Source organism: Trichosurus vulpecula, chromosome 7, assembly GCF_011100635.1.
Source record: "Trichosurus vulpecula isolate mTriVul1 chromosome 7, mTriVul1.pri, whole genome shotgun sequence".
NCBI classification, from domain to species: domain Eukaryota; kingdom Metazoa; phylum Chordata; class Mammalia; order Diprotodontia; family Phalangeridae; genus Trichosurus; species Trichosurus vulpecula.
Window position 1 is genome coordinate 130,548,212 of NC_050579.1, and position 23,718 is coordinate 130,571,929.

Below are 23,718 nucleotides of genomic sequence, written 5' to 3' on the forward strand. Positions count from 1 at the left end.
TTGTTGGAGCATTTAGGCTTACCATAAGTTATCATTTATTCTTAATAACCTCATCATAAATCTCCAGGAGAAACATACAAAAGAGAAAGAACAGGACCCCTTCTTCACGCAAGGAACTAATTATCAGTGTGGGAGAAAAATCCAAAAAATTATTTTTCTGCCATTTTTCCCCTTTGAAACATGAGTTCTTCAGTCTTTTTTAACTTCATCCTGTAAAAGAGGAAGATAAAAATTCAATCTTTAAAATATATATGTATTTTTTCATATTACATATATATTTTTTATATTAAGATTTCAATAAATTTAATGTAACTAATATTCCTAGTTCACTTTTTTGGTCCCATTGAACATTTTTAGAGATTTCTTTTTGGATCAGGAGTGTGTATGTTTTTCCTTTGAGGGGTGCTTTTATACATAATTATTCCTCTTGTTAAAATAAAATACACTAATAAATTACAGTTATATTGTTGATAAACCACTTTTCCTTAAAATAACCCTGTAACTTAGTATAAATATTATTCCCAAAAAATGCTTCATGAATGAAGATTAAGTATGGACTGCTTTATGTTGCCTAAGTCTATTAAAAGTTGGTTAGTGTAAATTTTTGCATACTGATATGAAGAAACAACCAAACTTATGTAGCATAATAAGAATCATTCAGAACAGGAAACTGCCAACCCCCATAGCATCAGCTTCTTGGTTACCTCAGGTCTCCAGCCATGGGGTCTGTCGTCACAGGCATAATCCGATTTTACGTATTCATCCGTACCACTTCTTCTCCTTGAGTGTAAGTAAGCAAGGTAACACATACTGTGCTTTGTATGTCTTAAAATGCTACATAAAAGCTATCATCATCATTATAATTATTAGAAAATTAGAGGACCAATACAGCAGCAGTCACTCAAAAATAGGTGAGGAGATTTGGGGCCAAATGTTCAAAAATGTGATTCAGTTTGTCTTAGGACCCGGCTTGATTTTGATGTTTTGCTATACTAGAGACTTTTTGGCATTGCATGGGGTGAGAACACTGAGCATGTGAGGCTGCCAGGGGTTGCTTGGCACGTTGGCATGCTCAATCTCTTATTGCCTGGAGGCACTTTCTCATCATGGATGAAAAGGCACTGAAAGATTTCTAAAATTAAAGCAGAAATGGAGCTAGAATCCTAGTAGAGCCGTGTAGGATCGTACCGTATAGACTACTTTTAAGAAGTGGAGTGGTCTAGGGTAATCATTTTGTTTTTCTGAGCATCAGTTTTTCTCATCAGCAAAAAAGAAGTAACACCTGCCCACAGATTGTTGTAAAGATCAAATGAGATAATGTAAGCAAATTATTTTATAACTGTAAATTGCTATCAGCGTGTTAATGATTGTTGACAGATGAAGGACAAGGACTCGCCATGTGCCTCATGTTGTATAAAATGGTTGGCTAAAACCCCTTAGTTGATTGAGAAATTCAAGAACTGTTTTCAGGCTAGTTTTGAATTTCATAGTTAATCCTTTTGGCTTGTTCTTGACCAGATTGTAGTAGCTGGTATTTAATAGTGCTTTCATGTTTGCGAAGCGTACGCCAAGGTCACACTGCTAGTGTCAAAGGCAGTATTTGAACCCACATATTCCTGAGGCTAGGTTCTGCACTCTGCCCGCTATGCTATGTTATCACAATGAAGGATGTGTATTTGAATTCACATTCTAGCATTCCTGGTATAGATTGGCTAGGTTATACAGTTCTCATCTACTAATAGCCTGAAAGTTTTGTGGGTTCCCCCCCCATTTAAAATTGCATCCGTCTGCCACAATGTTTCATATTCTGCAATGTTGACTTTTATCATTCATTTCATGAACCCAGGGCTTAAGTGATGGAATCATTCTGGCAAGCAAACATGTTAGTCATCAGTGCTGGTCTGCTTTCATTCTGTTCTGTTTTTCGTGGGAAAGAATTATTCAGTGGAGTAGGTCCAATGAATTGGCTGGTCTTTTTGTAGTAGAAATAGCTTTAAACTTCATGAGTAAAAACTAGAAACAAATTACTTGACAATTTTATAGCTAAGAGCAAAGATTCAATCATTAGGATTATGCCCCTGTAGCATATAGAGCCATAAGCATATAAGACTACTGTGACTGTGACCTTGACTACAGCCTTAGATATTTATCACAGTTCAAAAGCACAGGAAAGAATATTGATTTTTATTCATTTTGTTAGAGGCAGCTAGGTGGCATAGCAGAGAGATGGTCTGGCCCTGGAATCAGGAAGATGAGTTGAAATGTGGCCTCAGACACTATCTTATGTGACCTTGGGTAGTGACCAAAGCAGTCTCCCTCAGTTTCCTCAACAGTATACTGGTGATAACACTTAGTTCACAGGGTTGTTGGGATCAAATGAGATAATATTTGTAAAATGCTTAGCTTAGTAGTAGGTAGCAAGTAAGTAATGAGCACATAGAAAGTAGGCTTTTAATAAAGGTTTTTTAGCTTCCTTTCTTATTGTTTTATTTTTATATGAGGGGAATAAGATGGGAGAACTGGGAATGTTATTAAACCCAAAACTACAAAAAGATGGTTTAGAATAAATGATTACACTCACAAATACAGGAATTTTTTCAGTGTGTTTTTATATTCATCACTAGAGAAGTTGTTAAACCATCCTGTAGTCCATCAGCTCAGACATTCAAGTACCAGAAGTTACTAGCCCATATTGAATGTGTTTGCCTCTTGCCACACAGAATGCCTACAACATGGGAAATTGTTATTCTTCTTTTTATTTACAAACCTACTTTAGAACACGATATTATTTGTGAGTAATTATCTTTTACAGGGGTGGGGAACCTGTGGCCTCAAGGCCACATGGGGCCTTCTAGGTGCTCGGGTGCAGCCTTCCAAGTTTTACAGAACAAATCCTTTTATTAAGGGGATTTGTTCTGTGAAGTTTGGATTCAGTCAAAGGGCCACACTTGAGGACCTAGAGGGCCACGTGTAGCCTTAAGGCTCAGGTTCCCCACCCCTGGGACTCCTCCATTTTCAAAACTGAGTAACCATACTTTTTTTTGAAAAGTTAGATGCTTAGTAGAGAATTAAACCTTCAAAAATTACAAAGTTTTCTTCTGAACCATAGCAGCAAATTCTACTTTTGTACTAATTTTGTCTCATATAGGCTTGTGTCACCAGAACAGCCACCAAAGGCTAAGTTCCTCACTTTGGGGTCCAAGTTCCGATATAGTGGCCGTACTCAAGCACAGACCCGACAGGCAAGCACCCTCATAGACAGACCAGCACCATATTTTGAGCGTACCTCCAGCAAACGGGTCTCAAGAAGTCTGGATGGAGGTAAGAAAATAAGTTATTATAGAGAAGTAATTACTTTCCTTTTTTCTATCATGACCCTTTTGTCAATCTGGTCAACTCTTTGGGCCCTGTTCCCCAAAAATGTTTTAAATGCATAAAAATAAGATATATAAGATTAACGAGGAAACTAATTATACTGAAATACAGTTATCAATTTTCTTTTAAGTTCAGAGATCCTAGGTTAAGACCTCTTCTGACAAGTATGTTAAACACATGGTGGATTTTATCAGGTATATTATATGTAGGTTGGTAAGCTTTAAGGAATTAGAAAACTATGAAATACATTAATGGCTCAAATGTTCATATATAATTAAGTATTTCTTACATTTCGATAATATTTATGATCTTTTCTTCCTTGGGGAAATTATTGTTAATGATCATTAAGTCTCTTTGTGATAGAAATGTGTAGAAATGATTGCTAATAACTATTTCCAGCTGACAGGAGCCTCAGTAACCTAGAATTTACTGTAGCTATTTTGGCTGCAAAACAGTTTTGCTTCTATGAGACTTCGATAAACACGTAAATAGTGGTAAAATTTTAATTCCAGGCTTCCATAAATATGCCATCTTTCTGATAATGTAATTTAAGATTGACATGTTCATAGCATGTACAATATATGCAGCGTGTAAAATCACGAAACGAAATTGTACTATAAATAGATTATTCAATATTTTTGTTAACATGGAGCGAGATTGAATTAAATGTTGGTGAATCAAAAATATACAGGTAACAATATAATTATTGTCCTTATATTTCTAGTTTAAAAAAGTACATATACTTTAATGTGCAGTTTTAGTTCTCTCTCCTCTTTTAAGATTCATAATCAAATCAAGACTGCCATGGCTATTGGATAGACTGTATCATTCTGTTCTCCGATGGCTCTGCTTACCATTCCTGTGGTGACTTTCCAAACTGAAATACTCTTCTTGTCCTCCACGCTTGTGGTGTGATATCTCCCTGTGTTAGAAACCTAGCTTCTTGAAGGCAAGGCTAACTCTGTTTTTCATGTTTTTATCCCTGTCACTGAATGCTGGCATAAGCAAACACTTAATGCTTTTTGTTCATTCATTCATCCATTACCTCCTTTCTCTTTGCTTTTTTCCTTCACTTTGTTTTCTCTATTTTTGTTTTTCTTTTTTTCCATGTATCTCTCATGTAGAAATAGGTTAATATTGCTTTTCCCTACCTCTGCATGAGGAAGATAGGATCAATGCAGATAGTTTATTACCCAAAGAAATGCAACCTCCAAATATAGTTCCAATCCATGAGGGAAATAAAAGGAGGATTTTAAATTGCTATTCTCATTTAAAAAAAATAGTTGTTTGCTGGTTCTCACTGGAAGCCAATTGGATTACTAGGAACTAAATCACTATAAATTTATTGTTTTGTGAAAATACCTTTTTGATAACCTTTGCAAAATATGAATCTGGTTGTTTAAATTATTCACATTTCTCTTATGCTTTAATGTTTGCTAAGAGATTTTCCGACAACACCCTAGTGAGACAAATGCAAGCATCATTATTCCCTTATAAACCGAAACTCTGATAGTTTAAGTAATTTGCCTAAGATCACACAGTACTGATGGTTTAGAATAAATGATTACACTTACAAATTCAGGAATTTTTTCAGCGTGTTTTTATATTCATCACTAGAGAAGTTGTTAAACCATCCCCTAGTCCATCAGCTCAGATATTCAAGTACCAGCAGTTACTAGCTCATATTGAATGTGGTTTGCCTCTTGCCACACAGAATTGCCTACAACATGGGAAATTGTTATTCCTCAGTGTTCTGATTTAAAATGCTATTTATCCTGAAATACTGTCTTTCTTCAAGTCTCATTTTAAACTATTTCCCATTGCTACTAGCCAGCTAATGTTGTGATAATAATTTACCTCTTACAAAGCACTTCTACTTGCCATATCTTAATTGATCTCCATGTGAAATTGTAAGGTAATCTGGGCAGATAATGGTCCTCATTTCTGTTTGATAGAGGAAAAAAAATGAAACTAAGTAAATTAATTACCATGCCCAAGGTCCCATAACTAGTAAGTGGTGGAGCTTGGAATAGAATTTTACATATTCCTCCTCCTCATCCAGTGGTCTTTTTACACTGTCATGATGGGCAATATATCAGGCCAGTCTTCTTGAAACACATGAAGCATCTCAGTTCCTCGTAGGGAAGCCCACCATCTTGTGTGGCCAGTAAGCACAGAGGGCCACAGTAGATGTGTTTCTGAAAACAAAGAGTTTGCAGATAGAAGCACCAAACATTACACAGTGGTTCATTCTTTTTTGCTCTTTGCCTTGGATGCTCTAAGTCATAAGATGGGGTGTGTTCTCAAAAAAGCTATTGTGGAAAATAAAATAGAAGGCTGTTCATGCAGATGTATGACTGGACATGTAGTGAGCAATTCAGGGGTAAAGTTACCTTTCTTTTCCTTCTCCAAAACAAATTTGAACTGTAGGGCTATCCTATACCAAGTACTCCCCACCACCACATTTATCAGTACATGCTCTGATCAGCATTTGGCTTTCTGTTTTTCTTTATTTTAGAAATATCTCTGATTCCCTCCCTGTGGAGCATCCTGCTTTTCTCTCCACATTAATTGGGAGGACATTTCCTTGTTCTCTTGTCCCAGGTGTGGTATGCTACCATTTCTCAAGGACTTTTTTTCTGATTTCTTGTCCCAATGATAAGGGGTTTTCTGCCTCTCTGAGGAGTGGTGCCTACCCAATGCCTAGCCTGGAGCAATACCTTAGCTCCTAGATGACTAGGGAAGAGGAGTCTCTCATCTTGCCCTAAATTCTGAAATGGCAGCATCCCTCTCTTTGTACCACTACTACTACCAGCCCAGCAGAGGGAAAACCAGAGTCTTTACTAGATGGGTCTTTATTAGACTCATTTGCAACTAGACCAATTTGACTTAAAATGAACTTTATTCCTAGAGCATTTTTAACCAAAGTTCTACTGTTCCTACATACTCGAGGAAAATGATGAAGGCATATAGAAGGATGTTGATATATTTTGGTGTAGTCTACCATTTAATGTCATGCACTAAATGATGAGAAATATCTGTAATAAAGTTGTAAAATATTGTGCAGACTTCACCTATACTAATTTGGCTTATAGATTCATTTGGGCCAGGAAGAGGAAGGTGTAAGAATTTGATCCTAAATGAGATGAGGGCGAATAAAATTTGGCATACACCCTGGGGGTTTCCAAACACTCCTGTAAACCAAATGAACAACTTGTTAGAATGTAGCAAATGAGAACCCAGAATCTTATAAATGAAGAAGGAAAAGGGAATTAAAAATATAAACTTTACTTTTTAAAATGAGGACACAGAGAAGATTTAAGATATTTCCTTTTAGAAAGATAAATAACATTCATAACATATTGCATTGCCCATTCCCCAATTCATTTTATATAGGTTAGGATCAAATTAAAATTGAGTACTCAAGGCGCCCTCGAAGGAAAAATGAAACTGAAGATATGAGCCTAAGTTGAGAGTTAGAAATGGATAACTCATTTCCTACCTCTTTATCCCCATCTTTGCCATAGTGATGATTTGAGTATAGGGGGATGGGATGTGGATATGGATGACTTGTAGTTCTCTGATCAGCATCTGCATCTCTCTCTCTCCCTCTCCTTCTTTCTCTCCTTTTTCCTCTCCCTCTCTTCTTCTCCCTCTCCTCTTTCTCTCTCTCTCCCTACCTACTTTGTGATCTAGCAGCTTAATTGTAGTAAGGCTGGGGGCCCAGAAAACATGCAGCCTAGGACCCCAATTTGCTTAAATTGTAGGAAAAAGACAGTTTCCTCATCTGGGAGTTCCCTGAACCATTGAAATCATGGGTAGAGTCTCCCTATCGGATAGGGCCTATCCCCATCCTTGTGATTATCATTTAAGGATCAATTGGAGTGTTTAGTTCTGCCTATCACAATGAACTATATAATACTGGACAAATGAGTTAACTTTTTAAGCCTCAGTTTTCTTATCTGTAGAATAAGGGGTTAGACCAGTGGTGGGGAACCTGTGGCTACCCCATGTAGCCCTGTAGGTCCTCAAGTGCGGCCCTTTGACTGAATCCAAACCACATAGAATAAATGCCCTTAACAAAAGGATTTGTTCTGTAAAACTTGGACTCAGTCAGAAGGCTACATCTAGGGACCAAGGCCTCAAGGCCACAGGTTCCCCACCCCTGGGTTAGACATAGATGGCCTCTAAGGTCCGTTTAAGTTCTAAATCTGTGATCTTATGAGAAAAGAAGATTTAGTAGGAACAGGATAGGGCACTGATAAAATAGCAAGTGTCCATGTGCCAGCAAACAGCCTGGGGTTCATGCCATCTAAGGATCAGTTAAGGGCCTAGAGATATTTATCCTGCAGAAGAGGTGACTTAGGGGAAATATGATAGCTGTTTTCAAGTATTTGAAGGGCTATTATCTGGTAGACTTATTCTGCTTGGTTCCAAAGGGCAGAGTGAGTGAGAGAAAAAAAAAATATGTAACCAGTTGGAAGGAAAATAAGAAACATCAACAGAAAAAGTCATCCAGCACAGTACCAGTAAAGGAAAGGAAGACAGTAAATGCATGAAATCCATGACCTATTTTAACATGCCTTTCCAGCATGAGTCAAGTTTTCTTTGATAGCTCAGTGTCTGTATAGATGTTATGAGCTTGAAGGATAATCTCTTTTGGAAGTAATGGATTGAAGCTGCAGAGAGGCAGATTTAGATTTGATCTGAAAGGAAATTTCCTAACATTTAAAGGTGCCCCAGAGACTCCCTCTGGAGGTAACAATAGGAGTCCTTCCTCTCCTGGCCCCCAGCGCCCACTGTGTTGTTCAGTCATTTCAGTCATGTACAATTCTTTGTGATTCCATTTGGGGTTTTCTTGGTGGAGATGCTGGAGCAGTTTGCCATTTCTTTCTTCATTTCATTTTACAGATGAGGAAACAGAGGCAGACAGGATTATGTGACTTGCCTAGGTGACACAGCTAGTGTCTGAGGCTAAATTTGATTTCGGGAAGATGAGTCTTCCTCACTCCAGGCCCAGAATTCTATCCACTGCACCACCTAGCTGCCCTGCTAGAGGGGGAAGCAAATCAAGTTAAGTCCTAGAGAGGATTCTTATTAAGATATTTGTTGGATTATATGACTTCTGTGGTCCCTTCCATCACAGATTCTAAAAATCTCTCCTATTGGCCTGTTGATCCTATTGCGGAAAGATAACAGAGAAAAAAAAATTAAAATATCCACATAGAAATTGCAGCAATTCAATTAATCATAGTCAATTCAGTAAGAATTTATTGAGTTTTGATAGTGAATTTTTCAAGCTTTACATGAGGAATGTCTTGTTCTGGGGGTTATTGCTAGTTTTCTGAATCATCTTTTGCCGTGGGAAGGGCAAATCCTTAAGGATGTGACCCACAAAAACAAAGTGTTTGAATAATTAAGTTACCATAGACCGGCCTTGGTTTTAATAGTTTTGGTTTGTCAGGTGAGTTCCAGAGTCTCTGCCCCAGTTATGCTTAAAGCATTATCTACAAGTGATGTTCTCATCTTTTTCCCTTGTCTTACATACTCAGTTAGGCTTAGAGCTCCTCCTGTTGACTAGTGCTATAATAAAACAAATTAGGCCTCCAAGATCTATTTGAGTGACTAGTGATATTAAGTATAGCATATTTTAAGCTCAATACATGTTTTAATGCTTTATCTAGAGTAAAATCCATGTATTTTGGCTGCTCAGGACTGTGTGGGGTAGAGGTTGAGTGATTGATTCTGTAAGAATTTATTAAACATTTAAATATGTGTCAGACACATACAGTGATGTAAGTGAAATAATCCCCAACTTCTAGAAGTTTGCCTTTTATTGAGGCTGGAGGGCAGGGGTGACATGAACATGGTAGAATCTATACAAATTACTCCTCCTGTAGGAGGTGACCCTTGACCCAAACCTAAGCTAGGAATTTTGTGAGAAAGGAGAGCATTCAAGGCATAGGAACAGATTGTGCCATGACATGAAGGTAGAAGCTGGAAAGTTGTGTATGGGGGAAACAGTGAGCAGGCAAGTTTGGCTGGAATGTAGAATGTGTGAAGAACAATGATCAGTGGGAGCCATGTCATGAAGGGCTTTAGATGCCCAGCTTGGGAGTTTGTATTTCATCCTCCAGGTAGCTAACAGGTTGGGGACCTTTCTGAGCAAGGGAGTGACATGTTTCTACCTGTGCTTTTGAAATATCACCTTATGAGCTTTGTGGACAGTGGGTTAGAGAAGGGAAAGACCTACCTGGTCAGGAGATAATGCAGTAACTTAAGCTAGAGAATGAAGGCTTGATCTAGTGTGATGTCTGTATGAATCAGGAGCCTTCAGTGAGCTGGGCGCTGGGCTAAGTGCTGAGGATACAAAGAGAGGCAAAAGACAGTCCCTGGCTGTTGGGGTGTCCTCTCGTCTGGGGGTCCTTGTCCACCAAGGACCTGTCTCGGCATGCAATGATGAGGCGGGAGTCAAGATGGAAGGAACTCCGATTTATTGGGAGAAATCACCCATTTTTATAGGTTTTGCACTACATGAGCATAAGCAAGTGGCCAATGGGTATGAGGATGACAGCATGGAAAGGAACAGAAATGTTGCAGTGGGACAGGATAGCAATGTTGCAGTACGGGTATATGGCTGTACTTTGTTTCAGTCTGGGTATCAGTATGGGCATGGGAAGGATCTGGATTGTTGCAATGTATGGTGCACCATGGTATCTCCAAGGGCATGGGAAAGATCAGGACTGTTGCAAAGCAGTATCTGAGGGGTATGGGAACGAGGGGAAATGTTGTACTACGGTACCTACGAGGGTATGGGAATGCTTGGGCATGTTGCAAGGTGATATCAGAGCCTACATGAGCTACGTGACACAAGGCAGGATGTCACTGTAAAGTATCCAAGATGTTCCAGTAAGTAAAGTAACAAAGCACTGCGTTAGGCAGCAGTTCAAGAGCATTAGGTAATGGCCAGCTGGGTCCCTCCTTCTGGGCTTGTGAGAACCTCGTGGACAGGCTCTATGTGTAGGATGACTACAGGGGCTTACCAAAGGCGGAGGCCCTCCCTCTGGGTGCCTGCTGTTCCACTCCTACTAAGCCTGTCTGGTTTACCCAGGAAACAGACCAAGTGCTAGGGTCCCAACAGCCCCGGGGTCGGCGCCAACCCCTTATACCTGGCCTCAAGGAGCTCTCAATGTAATAGAAGAGACAATACTCAAACGCAAGTATGCAAACATACCACCTATATAGGATAAATAGGAAATAATTTACGGGGGAATACATTAGAATTAAGAAGGGTTGAAAAAGCATCCTGTAGAAGGTGGGATTTTTGTCTGGACTTCAGGGAAACCAAGAGGCAGAAATGAAGAGAGTATTGCATGCTTGTGTGTGTGTGTGTGTGTGTGTGTGTGTGTGTGTGTGTGTGTTCCCTTCCTTTCAGTTGGGCATACATGCAGACGGGTGTTTACAACTTTCTAAAGCCCAGCCTACGGCATTTTGTAACATACATGATATCAAATATAACTCCATGTTCTTCTTGCCTAGCACCTATTGGTGTCATGGATCAAAAGGATTTCTCTGTCCCTGCTGGTGATGTTTCTGTTTATGGCCCTGGAGTTGCTGGCCAAGGCATGTTTCAAGATGGAGATGGCAAAAGGGAGGTCAGAAGCCCAACCAAAACTCCACAGTTACAGTTTACTACTGAAGGAAAGGTATGATCAACTAAAATAATATAGCTTTTAAAATACTTTCCTATGCCGGAGACAGATCTGTAATATTTGATATATCAGAAATCAAAGCATTTTGAGGTTGCTACATCATTTTCTTTGACAGAGATTTCATTACCAAGTATGCCAAAAGATATAGACTTTTGGGTTCATTTTGACTGTAGCCTCTGTTCGGGTAGCAATATGTTTTGTACATTCCTGCAAGCTAGTAACTAGATTACTTGATTTATTTTCATGTATTTACTACGTAATTTGAGTCCTTCAGTGACAAACACTGTGATGGGTTTTCCATCTGCATTGAATGTTTGTTGGGTAGATTTCAGGATTTCACAAGGCTAATGATCATGTGTCTTTTTTCATTTTTCCCTCATGAATTAAAGGCTGCAAACGTGGTATATTGCTGGGCTTTGCCTTATCTATCATTTTGTATATATGCTTTTGATTGGTCTCCTAGAAACATCAATACAAAGTTTATTAATTAGTTGCTTTAATCTTGACAGAAGGAAATTTTCACTTAGTGCTTTATATTTACTAGTTGTAGTCTCCAAACTGAAAACCTTAAGATATAATTTCCAGATCTGAACCTGTGTTTTAAGGATGGGAGTTGGATGGACTGAAGAGACCTAAAAGTAGTTATTTACTGAAACTAAAATGTCCGAATAGATTGCTTAACTGTGCTTTCCTAGTGAAAAAATGAATTTTTCACACTGTAGTTTCAAAGAATTTGTGATGATCATGGTTTGTAAATCATTTGGTTTTTAAATATCATAAACTCTGTCAAACAGAGGTGCCACTTTGGTCTATTGGGAAGTTTTATTAGAGTTATCCAAAGCAGTCTATCAGGGAGGTTCATCATCAGGTCTCTGAAATGGTCAGTCTCAATTTTTTTTGGTAGGGATGGATCAATTTGAACAGAATTCTACTTGGGTTTTTTTTTGGTGGGGATTTTAAGACCTTTTCAGTTTTGACAGTCCCACTTGCTTGTCCTTCCTGTGCTATGCTGAACTCTGACTTTTCTGCTAATGCTTTGAATCTCCATTTGGTACCTGTCTATTGAAAGTAATTGCAATAAGACTCAGTGACTAATTGGTAGTCACAAAAACTTGTTGGCATTTCTGAAATAATATTTAAATTATTAGTCATATAATATTTTTATATAGTAAAAATAGTGTAGTTAGTCTTTTAAAAAACAACAAAAAGTGGGTCATTGATTTAACTTAACTATTGGGAATACTCTCCATTCTGCTAGGTAAAAGTTTTCACTAACTATCCATTTCTTTTTTCTCTCCTCCCTCACCCTCACCCCCCATGCATTTCTTTTTTCCTAAAATGTATATTTTATTTAACCATATATAGTCCATTTTCATATACCCACCATCACCACCCGTCCACTGTGTTTCATCTCGATCTGCAAACCTATTGCCAATCCCTGAAATGGAAGTGCTTTCCGACATTTCAGAGGAAGACCTCTTTGGGGAGGTGGATCAAATCACACTAGAGAGCTTGGAATTCAATTCTCTAAGTGAAACCTCGGGGCATGGCGATACTGACGTATCCCCCCTGGATTCTATCTTGGATCTTCCCCTATCCCCAGCTAAGCATTGCTGTCCTTCTCCAGTCCATGGGAAAGCTCTTAAAGGTGCTGACTACCAAGATACTGAGTTTGGTTACTTTCCATTCAATTTCTGCAAATGCTTTCCCACTAACTTCCCTTCACTGCTTGATGAAGATGGGTACCTCACTTTCCCCAGCCTCCCCAAGGTTTGCGTCTCCTTCCTCCCTGCTGACCTACAGCATTATGTTCCTATCACATCGCCTTCATTTATTCCTTCTTTTCTCCTCATCTTTGGGCTGCTGCTTTCTGCTTTCCAGTCCGTTCCTTTCTCACTCACCTTTTCCCTTCCTCTCGCTCTATCTCTCTGCTACCTGGAGCCTAAGACAACTTCATTAAACACCTCTTATGACAATGACCTGCATGACAAAGCAGAGGAAGAGGAGGTGTGTAGCCCTGTTGTTTAATTGCTTCTACCTAGACTGAAATTCATCAGCTCGATGAAAACCCACTGAATCTTGTTATGCTTTCTGACATTGAATGTAAACTTGCTTATAAACTCTCATAACTAACCTTCAAAAAAGTAGAGGTTCATTCATGTTCACAAGTAAATATATTCATGCATGAGGAGTAAATGTAAGAAATATGTTGATTGCTAGCCTATAGCCATAGCTGCCTAAGCTATGCAGAGTTAAATATACGTGATTTGCTAGTAAATTTGGGAGTACACCCACAGCTAATCCTGGTAATTTAAAAAAAAAACAACAGAAAACGACAAAAAACCCTGCCATTGTTAAACAATCTATATTGCTGCTGAAGTATTATTCCTTTCTCCTCTTAAATAGATACCACCAATGAATGCTAGGTCTTTAAAAAGGAAACCTGATTTATATGAAGGAGCTGCTGTATAGTTGGGTATTTGTTTAGTAGAATTTCTTAGCTTCATTCTCCCTTCCCCCACAACCTCTTCCTTCCTTGCTTTTTTGAGACTCGGTCTCCCTCTCTTATTTATGCGGCCACTCATGAGCTTGATCTCACTGCTGATTGTCACGGAAGCTTTGACCTCCTCCAGTTCTGATCTATTCTGATTTGCTTAAGGCTTCCCTACCCTAAACAGCTCTCTGGAGTTCACCACATTGGTGCTAGATTTGGTGTGAACACCTGCTGGGCATTTAATTCAGAACTCTTGTGCTCAAGAAATCCGCCAGGTACTAAATACACCTGGATGTGTTCCTTTCTACTATTGTTGGGTACTGTTAGCCTTTCTGGCCTTCAGAGTAATTGTAACTATAGTATTGACTCCACTGCTCCTCCCCCTTCCCTCCTGTCCCTCTCTAACCCTTTAAAAATGATGAAATTTATAGTACAGTATTGATTGCTCTTAAATCTGCAAGATGTAATTGTAGCCATAATCTTGAAACGTCCTAGTCCTTGTATTATTGGACTGTGGCGGGTTTCATATAAGTTTTTAACATAAATCATCCATGAAGCTTAAAATTTCAGTGCTGGATAGTCCAAGAGGGGAAAATGTTATGTTGTTGTTATTTCCTTAGGAGGATAGGAATTTTTTTTATAACTTTATTGTAGTTTTAGATAGCGTGGAACATCTTGGTATCCTTTCTTCGGACTGGGAATCTGCCAATTTTTATTGCTGGTCAACAGATAATTTTTTAAAATTGTCTCTAAATTAGCCAACCACCATTCCATAGAGTCAGAAATACAGCATAGTGCTTGCTTTTGATAAGTGTTATTGGTTAATTTAGTGCCTTCATCCCATTGTTTACTATAAGCAAATAGTGTTTAATGGCTATGAAAAACTGGAAACATTTATTATAGACTTAAAATGCAAATGTGTACAGAATACTATAATTTGGAAATCAGTCCTGTGTACTGTGAAGAAAATGGTGCTGTTGAAAGCTCAGTGAATAACACAGAAGTGTTAGTGGTTAAGTGTTTACAACTAGGTGGAGACAACCTGATTTTTTTTGGGGGGGGAGGGGGTTGTTGAGCCACCAGTTTTTACACATATAAAAAGACAGTACCTTCTACTCAGCTTATGGGAGTATTGTGACCATATGACAAACTTTGCAGATCTTCTTGAACTCAGAAGATGGTGCTGTCTGAATTCAGGATGGTCTTTATATTTAACATTGGCCAGCTAAATTGAGTTTTTAATGTTCTGAGATACTTTGGTGCATTATAATTCATAGTGTAGCAATTGCATCCTATGTAGTTTTAACTTTTTAAAACTCGGGCCTCTTAGACTTTACTATGTGCTCTGCACACAGTAAGCCTTTAATAAATGTTGAATTTTACAATAATGAAGCAAATGTTTGTATCCTTAGAGAATGGAGTGAGAAAATATATTGTTCCATTAATGACAAAGCTAGTGAACTTCACTTCTATTCCTCTTTTCAGTTTTTTTTCTTCATTTGTTTGCATGGATTTCAAGATTTCCAAATGCACTCTCTTGGGAAGCTAGTGAATTTTTCAGATTTTTCCTAATGTGTGACATTATTGAGGTTTAAGATTATCTCCTCCAAAATGAACAATTTTTCTTTTATGATGTTATTTGTCCTTTATGAAAGTAACCATAACCTAACACTTTATTTAGGATTGGAAGCTTTTTGAAAAGATAAAAAAAGTACAAAGCATTCTTTTTCCCTAGGAAAAAGGCTCAATCTCAGTTTAATTGCAAGTTACGTATTCCCTCTTTAACTAGCTAACTATCATGGACTTTGGAAATTAGAACTGATTGAGGGAGGATTATGGTGCAGTGGAAAGAGTGTTGGATTTGGAGTCAGAATACCTGAGTTTGAATCCAGGCTCTGCCACTTTAGTACCTGTGTGACCTTGGACAAGTCACCTAACTAATTTGGGCCTCAGTTATTCGTCATGCATTAAAATTTCTAGTGCTAGTTTCCAATGAACTATGCTAGTTTGCACTCTGTCTAGTTTCTCTTACGTATGGGAAAGCCACTGAAAAGAGCCAAACACAATTTGGGGGCTAAAAGGGAGAGAGCAAGACAATGGAGCTTCCATCTTGACCATTTCACCCTTGCAAAAGATTACTTCAACCATTTGTACAACCACCATAGGTGAAGGAAGACCAGAGTGGCTTAACGTTTACAGCTGCTTCTGAGACTGAAACGATCCAGGTTGGTAAAGTGAGAACTGGGTATTTTAACCTCAAACAGAACTCAGTTGTATTGATTTGGAAGTCACACTAATACTTCATTTTTTTCCTGGTCATTTGCTATGTGCCCTTTTAGGCGGGGACTGAAGAAGAGGAAACACTGTTGGAGGTGGTGGATGCTTTTTGTTTTTCCCCCTTCCTAAAATTAAACATCCAATAGTTGCTGCTTGCCATTATAATTGTTTGGGAGACGCTTGCAGAGTTTATTTGTGAGTTTGGTTTGAGTGGTGGCTTTGGTTTTTGCTCTCATTTTTAAAGTCTCAGATTATCAAACTCTGGCTCATTTCTGGTGCTTGTTGATACATTTATGTTTATATTTGCCTTTTTCCCCCCTCTGTGTGTGATTTAATTTCACAGAAGAATTCCTTGAGAGTAGAAGGGGAAAATATTTATGTCAGACATAGCAATTTAATGTTGGAGGTTTGTATAATCTAAGAAACCCATTCTGTTTTCATGGCTGCCAGGCTGCTAAGGATGGGAGGTCACTGCAGGCTGGCTGGCAATCTTTTATGAGCACAGTGCATGAAATGCATGGGGACGTGAAACTTTGGGAGTGCATGATGTCAAACTTGTTCTCTTATAGTAGCTTCTAAGAATATATCTTTTGGAAGTTCTTGAAGTGGCAACTGGGAAAAAATATCAATGAATGAAATTTTGATCAACAAGCCTTTTAAAATAGGATGTGGGTTTGTAAATAAACCTACTTAACCCTCTACAGATCTCTGGATATAGATTTTAAAGTATCTTCTCTTCACCTTCTGTTCCCATCAATATACTCTAAGACATTTGAAAATTCATCACTTTACCATTTAACCTGTTGATCTTTGTCCATACTTTTTGTGTAGAAATTGGAATTGGGAACATAAATATTTATTCAGCCATTCTCTTTGAAGGCATGATAACTTGATGAGATTCTATGGATTAAAAAACAAAGAACTTATTCATCGTGCAGGGGCCCCTGTTGAATTCCCTGTGTCACAGCAGAACTTAAATTTTTTCCCTTCATATTTAAGACAGAGTATGTGATATGTACACAAGAGGTTTGCGAATCAAAGTAATCTGACTAATCCCTTTGGTTGCTTTTTGGCAGCTTTGATAATTGCTAGAAATGTATTTTTGCATAACTTACTAAAATCCTGCTAAGTGTAATGAATAACATTGCTTTAAAGAAATCCAAGAAATGTGCCTGATCTCAAGCCACAGTAATTTTTCCATGTCATGCAAAGGTGTTAGTTTTTGTTTTTGTTTTTAGTTTTCTATTTTTAAAAAATAGTGATATGAGTCCCTAAAACAGCTACTGTGCTTGTGCATGAATGTGGAACAGCTAATTTTGGGAGATGCATGATGGTTTGCCCCTCTGTATTAGGGAGAGGGACTTAAAGACATGAAAGAATACAATTTTCTCCTTGAATTTTAAAATTTAAGAACCACACTTTAAACTAAAAGCATTTTGCTTAATAGGTACTATTTACTCCCATAAGTAGGATTTGCTGTTCTCGGAATGAGCAGCTGTCAAACTGGAGTACTCAGTTTTTGTTTCTCCCTTGCCTGTGTGTAAGTCACACTTGGTAACGTGTGATTATGACAGAATGCTGCTTGTATACTTTATAACCAGGGTATGTTTGCATTTAGGCAGATCCCTACGCAAAAGGATAAAATAATGACCCCTGGCAGCAGCTACCTTCATAGTTTTTATTCCTGAACTTATCGGAAGCAGTCTTTGGAATTTCCAGACTACATAAATGCAGTCAATTCTTGGTTATTTTTTATTGTCTTTTTTTTAAACTTGGCACTATTCCTCAAGTCAAGTATACTTCATTACCTAACCTCCCACTATGATTGGGAAATTCAAATTAATTTTAGAAATTAGCCAAAAGCAAACTATTATGATTGAAGAGAGGAAGGAAGAAAGGGAAATCATGATTCATTCCAGTTCAGTTAGTTTTTTTGAGATACTCATTCTCTTTAGTGATCTCTGGATTACTTATGCTATAGTTTCTTAGAATGCAAAGATGGGGTGGGGTGGAGAAGGAAAATTAGAACCATCTTAAATATGAATGGGGACAAGGAAATTAGCTGCCTCTTTTTCAAATTTTGACAAATGGTAATTTATGAACAGCAAGATGGCTTTTGAGACTTGGCATTTTTCTTGTTTTTATTTTTTCAATTATATCAATTTGCTTTGTTGTGTTTTTGTTTTTATTTTTCCTACTGGGCTTTTTCTTTTGTTTTTGTCCCTTTGGATTTTTTTCTTTTTTCTTTTTTTTTTACGTTGCACATTGCTAGGACCTGGATAAGACCCAGGACGACATACTGAAACATCAGGCTAGCATTAGTGAACTCAAGCGCCATTTTATGGAATCCACACCTGAACCACGCCCCAATGAGTGGGAAAAGCGACGTATCACACCTTTGTCCCAACAGACACAAGGGGTATGTCACTAGATATTTGTGAGCATGTGTTTTGTTTGGGCCGTTCAGTAAAATTAAAGCTTCTGGCCTGCTATGTTGAAATCTCCATCAGGAAGGTATGAAATGTTTCCCTTTCAGTTTTTTAAGTTGTTCTAACAGTTTCTTAAAATACTAAATATATATTAACAATTTATTATAGTCATTGACCCCATTCTTAGATATGAATGTGAGAAGAGATAGGCCAATTTTTTAAAGTTGAATTGAGCTTGGTTACAGTAAAAGAAGTTTGTTTAATAGTTAAAGATAGTAAGACATTTATAATTTTTATGATATTCCCGTGAATATCTCTTAAGCTAACAGAAATAATGAAATGCATACAACTCTGTACCTATCTGTATTTTGAAGTGAGGTGGTTCCAAAACATCTTCTACCAAGATTATTATAATATACCTTGCCCCTCCTTTTGTCCTCATTACTAAAATAAGAATTTTTTTTAAGAATACCCTCTTCATTTTGTTTCTCTTTTGTTTTAATATAAGCCCATTGAGTACAGAGACCATTTAATTTTTTTCGTTATGTGCCCAGCACAATACTAGTGCACAATGTAGGTACTTAATACATGTTTTTGGAATGAAAAAAAAAATGGGCCTCCATCTGTTCTAGCTCCTGGCCCCGACAACCACTGTGTCACTCACCAATTACCTTCGTGGGCATAGGTATTATACTTGGGGAGGCAATGTGTTTATTATGCTACTTGTTCTAGGTTTTTTTATGTTTTAAAAAAGTGTAACTGTAGTCTCCTCTCCCCCAAACTCACATTCTCTAGTGAACTAATTGTAATATGTCATGATTCAGATTGCAGTTTATAAAATCACAACCAGTTACGGTCCAGCTATTAAAATGTCATTTTTGCTATTTCCGTATCTTAAAAACAAAAAGTATGTGAACTATGAAATCAGAAGCTTTATGAGAGGTTAAAAGGAAAAATTCTTTTAGTTTAGAGGTCAATTAATAAAAACAGTTGAACAGTAATACTGCATTTTTATATCTGAAATGTTTTGAGGTGTAATTAAGTTTTAAGGCATATAGGTGGCTGCTTAGGATTGTTATCCATGACTATCACATTCTTCCTTTCAGGTATGCTGAAGTTGTTGATAAAATGAGTTCATTGTTTTACAACAGGATGGATATCTCTTGTAATGGATACGTTTTAAGTATGATGTGATGGTATGCTTGTGTGTTAGATTAAGAAGGTAGAAGACTCCTCAGAAGGCCACTGTGTCACTTCCCTGAAATGTTTGTTCCACTGACCTACAAGATTGTTTCATGTCTATGTTGTTGTGGGTATTTTGTATCTGTGTTATGTGTTAATTGTGTTCAATGTTTAAAATAATAGAGAAAAGATCATCTTTTCAAAATGGATATTTTGCCCGTGAAGGAGAAGCAGCAGATCCCAGCAGCCCCGATTGTTGAAGAAAAAGCTCAGGAGACAGACAAGGTGTTCACCTTGCATCCTTGTATCTACCCTTGCTTTTTCCCTTTTTCTTTTTCTGAGCTTTGGAGGCCCTTTTCTGCTTCTGTGAACTTTTTTGGAGGGGAGGGTGGAAACCACCTTGGAATGGGTTTTTTTTTTTAAATTTTTGCATTTAGAAAGTTGTGTTTTGATAGCTGCTGGATCAAAACATGTCATTTAAGTAATAGTGCTCCTCGGAATTTTTTTTAATCATGATTTATGCATTCGAATGTGTGACTATCCTCCAACACGGTATCCAAAGCAGTCCCTGGAATTGGGTGAAGTGACTGGCTCTTGGAAAAAAGCATGACTTCTAACGAAAATGCCTGGTGTTTGTATAGCATTTCCAAGCATTGTGTTGAAAGTGGCAATTGTGGGTGTTTAAGAGATGTGACTGTGTTTAAAGTTAGAACTACACTGGGGCTAAATTTTCATGAAGCTAGAGAAATACTACGGCAGTCCATCAAACACCTGTGCAGCCCAGTGATGGCACCTCTACTTTTTGAAAGGACCAGTGCTAGTTGGCAAGTTAGAATTCTCTCACTTTCTTTTTCTTATTTCTCCAGTGCTCTTTGTGTGTCTTCTGTATAGCACAGCAAATGTTTACCTTGTTTGAGAGCAGTCACTGTCAGTCCACAGCTTGTTTTTGTATCTGCCATGTACAGAGTACCCAGGGGGAGGATGCGTAAGAAACAACATGGTCTTGCTCTTAGGGCATTTAGTTTATTTGAGGGGATACTTGAAATTACTCACTTACCCTTTTGCTAAGGAATAGCTTAGGTTTGGAAAAAGGGAATATTTTGGAGAAAGGCATTTTCTCCAGGGCTGATTAGCTCACTTGGTTAGAACACTCTGCTAACGAGCACAGGGTCCCAGATTGAATTCTCATGGGTTCTATATCCCTCAATAAGCTAGTTAGCTGTTCCTCTACCACAGAATGCACTCATAATTCAGGGCAGGCATTAGCATAACTCTGTCAGAAAGAACTCAGAACACAGGTAGGCTGGCTAATGGCAAGTTGGCAACTTTGAGCAAGTTACTTCACTGAGGGTTGGAGGGGGGAAGGGAGAGGGTTACCTCAGTTTACTCATCCATAAAATTAGGGATTCTACTAATAATAGGTGTCTAAGTTACCAGTTCTCAATTCTCTTAGCCCAGCTTAATCTTTATATACAAAGAGGGTTAGCCCAATTTTAATGAGATCCTCTTTAAAGACTTTAGCCGTGGCATCTTTAATGATGACATTATAATCAAGTGAAATGAAAAAAAGAGGACAGAATTTTTTTTCTATATTGGGCAGGGGGTTAGTTAATTTTCCAGTATTCTATTTAAAAGTTATATCGCTTTCTCTTTGACCATACAAAATATGGAATTAGGATGGTGACATTTAAAACCTTCATCCTTACTCTCTCTAACAACAGAAATTAAACCTTTGACTCTCAGAAATTAAACAGAATTTTTTCACCATTGTCGTATGGTTTTTAGTCTGAAACCTATCCATTCTTATACACTTAAAACTTTGCTCAACACTCTTTAGTGCAATGCAGGTGAAAGAGCATTAGAGATGTAATTTAGAGATTGAGATCTGGTTTTGGCTCTGACACCATCTCTGGTAAAATATTCTAAACGTTTTAGAACCTCACTTTGCCCATCTCTAAAAATGCAATATCCACCTCAGAGACTTATTGCAAGGAAAACATAATACAAATTATACAGTGCTAGGCAAATGTTAGATTGTATTATTTCTCAAAGGGGCTTCTCATTTTCTTCTTCCTCCCTTGCTGGGTTTTCATCATCTATCTGCAAAACTGATTTAGTAGTGTCTGCTGTATGATACAGTGGAAGGATCATTGTCCTTGGAGTCTAAAGACTTGAGTTCTCATCATACCTATGATACTTAAGTGCCTTTGTGGTCTGGGGCAAGCAACTTAAAGAGCTTGGGCACTCAAGCCCAAGAATTTGAAGTGTGATTAATCCATGTGTCATTTCTTTTTCAGAGGCACTTTTTTTTAAACAACAATTTCCCTTGCATATTGGGCCATATTTTCTGATTCTTCTGGGGAGTGGTGGGAGGTGAGGCGAGGGGGGTGTGTTTTCCATTTGGGCTCTCAGCGGTTCTTTCCAATATTAATTTACTCAAAACATTTACTGAATATCTGCTGAGAGAGTGAACTTGGAATATTTGGGGGTAAGAGACGAATCTAGCCTGAGGCAGCAGTGTTCAAATTGGGACTTAGTGTACTTTATCCTACAGGCAGTAGGGAGCCATCCAGGGCCCTCAAGCAGGCCCAGAGAACCTTTTCAGAATGAGAACTTCTTCCTTTCTGTTTTACACTGTTCTTTTTGTTTCTCGTCTTGTGTAACCTTTCCTTTCATAGGTCACTGTTGTCTGTATCGTCTCTTTCATTGTTAATTCTTTGCTTTCCCTTTTCTAACTGTCTAGAGCCTAGAAGAGGAGATAACATCAATTTTATGTAGTAAAGAGGGCTTTTCTGCTAGTGTGAAAGCCACCTTCACATCAACGAGCATTCGGACAGCAGAGGGCTCTGTTGTGAATTATAGTGTACCTTCTACAATGCTTTCTTCCTCGCCCTTCTCACAGTTGCCTGAGGTGCATTTTGCTTTTTTTCCTCCCTCTCCTGTTCTGTAAAGCCACATGTGAAGGAATAAGACTTTTGAAGATTCACTAGGTGGGGAGGAGGGGAATGGGCTTTTATTAGTGAAATATATTCCATTTAGGAGAAATAGTATTAATAACTGTGATACATAAAAACAAGGTAGATAGAGGAGTGGGTATTTGGGTCTAGGATATGGTTCTATTCCCCTTGACGGTTAGGTGTTTGGGAGCCATCTCGGGAAAGGAAAGCATCTTCGGATGTTAATATTCCCTTCACCTGTATCATAGCAACATATCTTCCTCCTAATGTAAATTTTCTTGCCTTGAGAAATGAAACTGTGGCCCCCAGCCTGCTGAGTGAGCAAGTTACTTTGCAGTTGGGTTTTTAAAGGGATGAAAACTCTTTAGGGGAAAAAAATCCCAAATAAAAGTTTCCCATAGCAGTGTGTCATATACATCATATGCAGTGATTACAGTAGTGAAATATTTAAGTTTTTATTTTCAAGCACCTATTACATATCTTGATTATGACCCACCTATAGTTAATTATAATTAGCCTTCAAGACTACTACCTTGAAAGCTGTTGGGGAGTACATCTGAAACATTAAAAGTTGTTTCAGTTTAATTTAGGTAGATAACCTGCATTAGAACATTATTGTTCTGCCAAAGCTTTCTAGGATTCCTTCTTGCTAGTCTCCACTGAAGTCTGTATGAATTATTAGCCGGATGTGGAATTTAACCCCATCTCTTCAAATAAGATAGCATTTCCTTCACATTGCAGTAATCGAGGTCAGGATTCTTTTCTAGTTCAGAGGAACAAAACAGGATTGTTTCTAGAATGGAGAAACCATGAAGTTGTTTCTGTCGCAGATCAGCGGGCTTTGGTAGGATTTCAGTGTGGATGCTTCAACTTAAGATAGCACAGGCGATGGGAGGTCCTTGTAGGATTGAAAGGGGCTTTGTCTGGTTTTTTGTTTTGTTTTGTTTGTTTTTTGAGGGCCTGGGGTGGTCAGTGAGTTAGGTCTTTAGGCTTCTAGTGCTTGTATTAACTGTGCTTTGTGCGATAAGAGCAAAGGGTTCCTGAAGGTGTTGTTTCTTTCTGTTCTGCCTTTGTTGTGTCATATTTGTTTTGGTGGGTGTTGAGGTAAAACATTATTGATTTTGTGTCCTTGGTTGCTTTTTGTTCCACAGAAACGTGCTCCCACAGCAGAAGGGCCTTGTTCTGGAGCCAACGATGCTGTTAAGGTTCTCCCATTTTTCCATGTTAATTTCCATTGCCTGCCATGTCTGATCACCCTCACATTTTCCCCTCTTCCCTTTCAGTCAGCCCAT

The 23,718-nt window shown here is 38.1% G+C and overlaps 1 protein-coding gene across 11 annotated transcripts in view; it reads left to right on the top strand.

Annotated features, from left to right (window-relative positions):
* EPB41L2 (erythrocyte membrane protein band 4.1 like 2) overlaps positions 1–23,718 on the top strand; it is a 276,121-nt gene that overhangs the window by 219,735 nt on the left and 32,668 nt on the right. For 3 of the 11 annotated variants that reach the window (XM_036769361.1, XM_036769358.1, XM_036769357.1), the window contains exons 11-12: positions 3,149–3,321; positions 10,915–11,081. In XM_036769361.1, coding sequence (XP_036625256.1) covers positions 3,149–3,321; positions 10,915–11,081 — 340 coding nt within the window. Of the gene's footprint in view, positions 1–3,148; positions 3,322–10,914; positions 11,082–12,452; positions 13,095–15,746; positions 15,807–15,920; positions 15,954–16,201; positions 16,265–18,130; positions 18,278–19,652; positions 19,755–22,212; positions 22,381–23,577; positions 23,632–23,718 lie in introns of all 11 variants that reach the window. The other 8 variants (XM_036769354.1, XM_036769360.1, XM_036769362.1 and 5 more) reach the window with 7 other exon arrangements.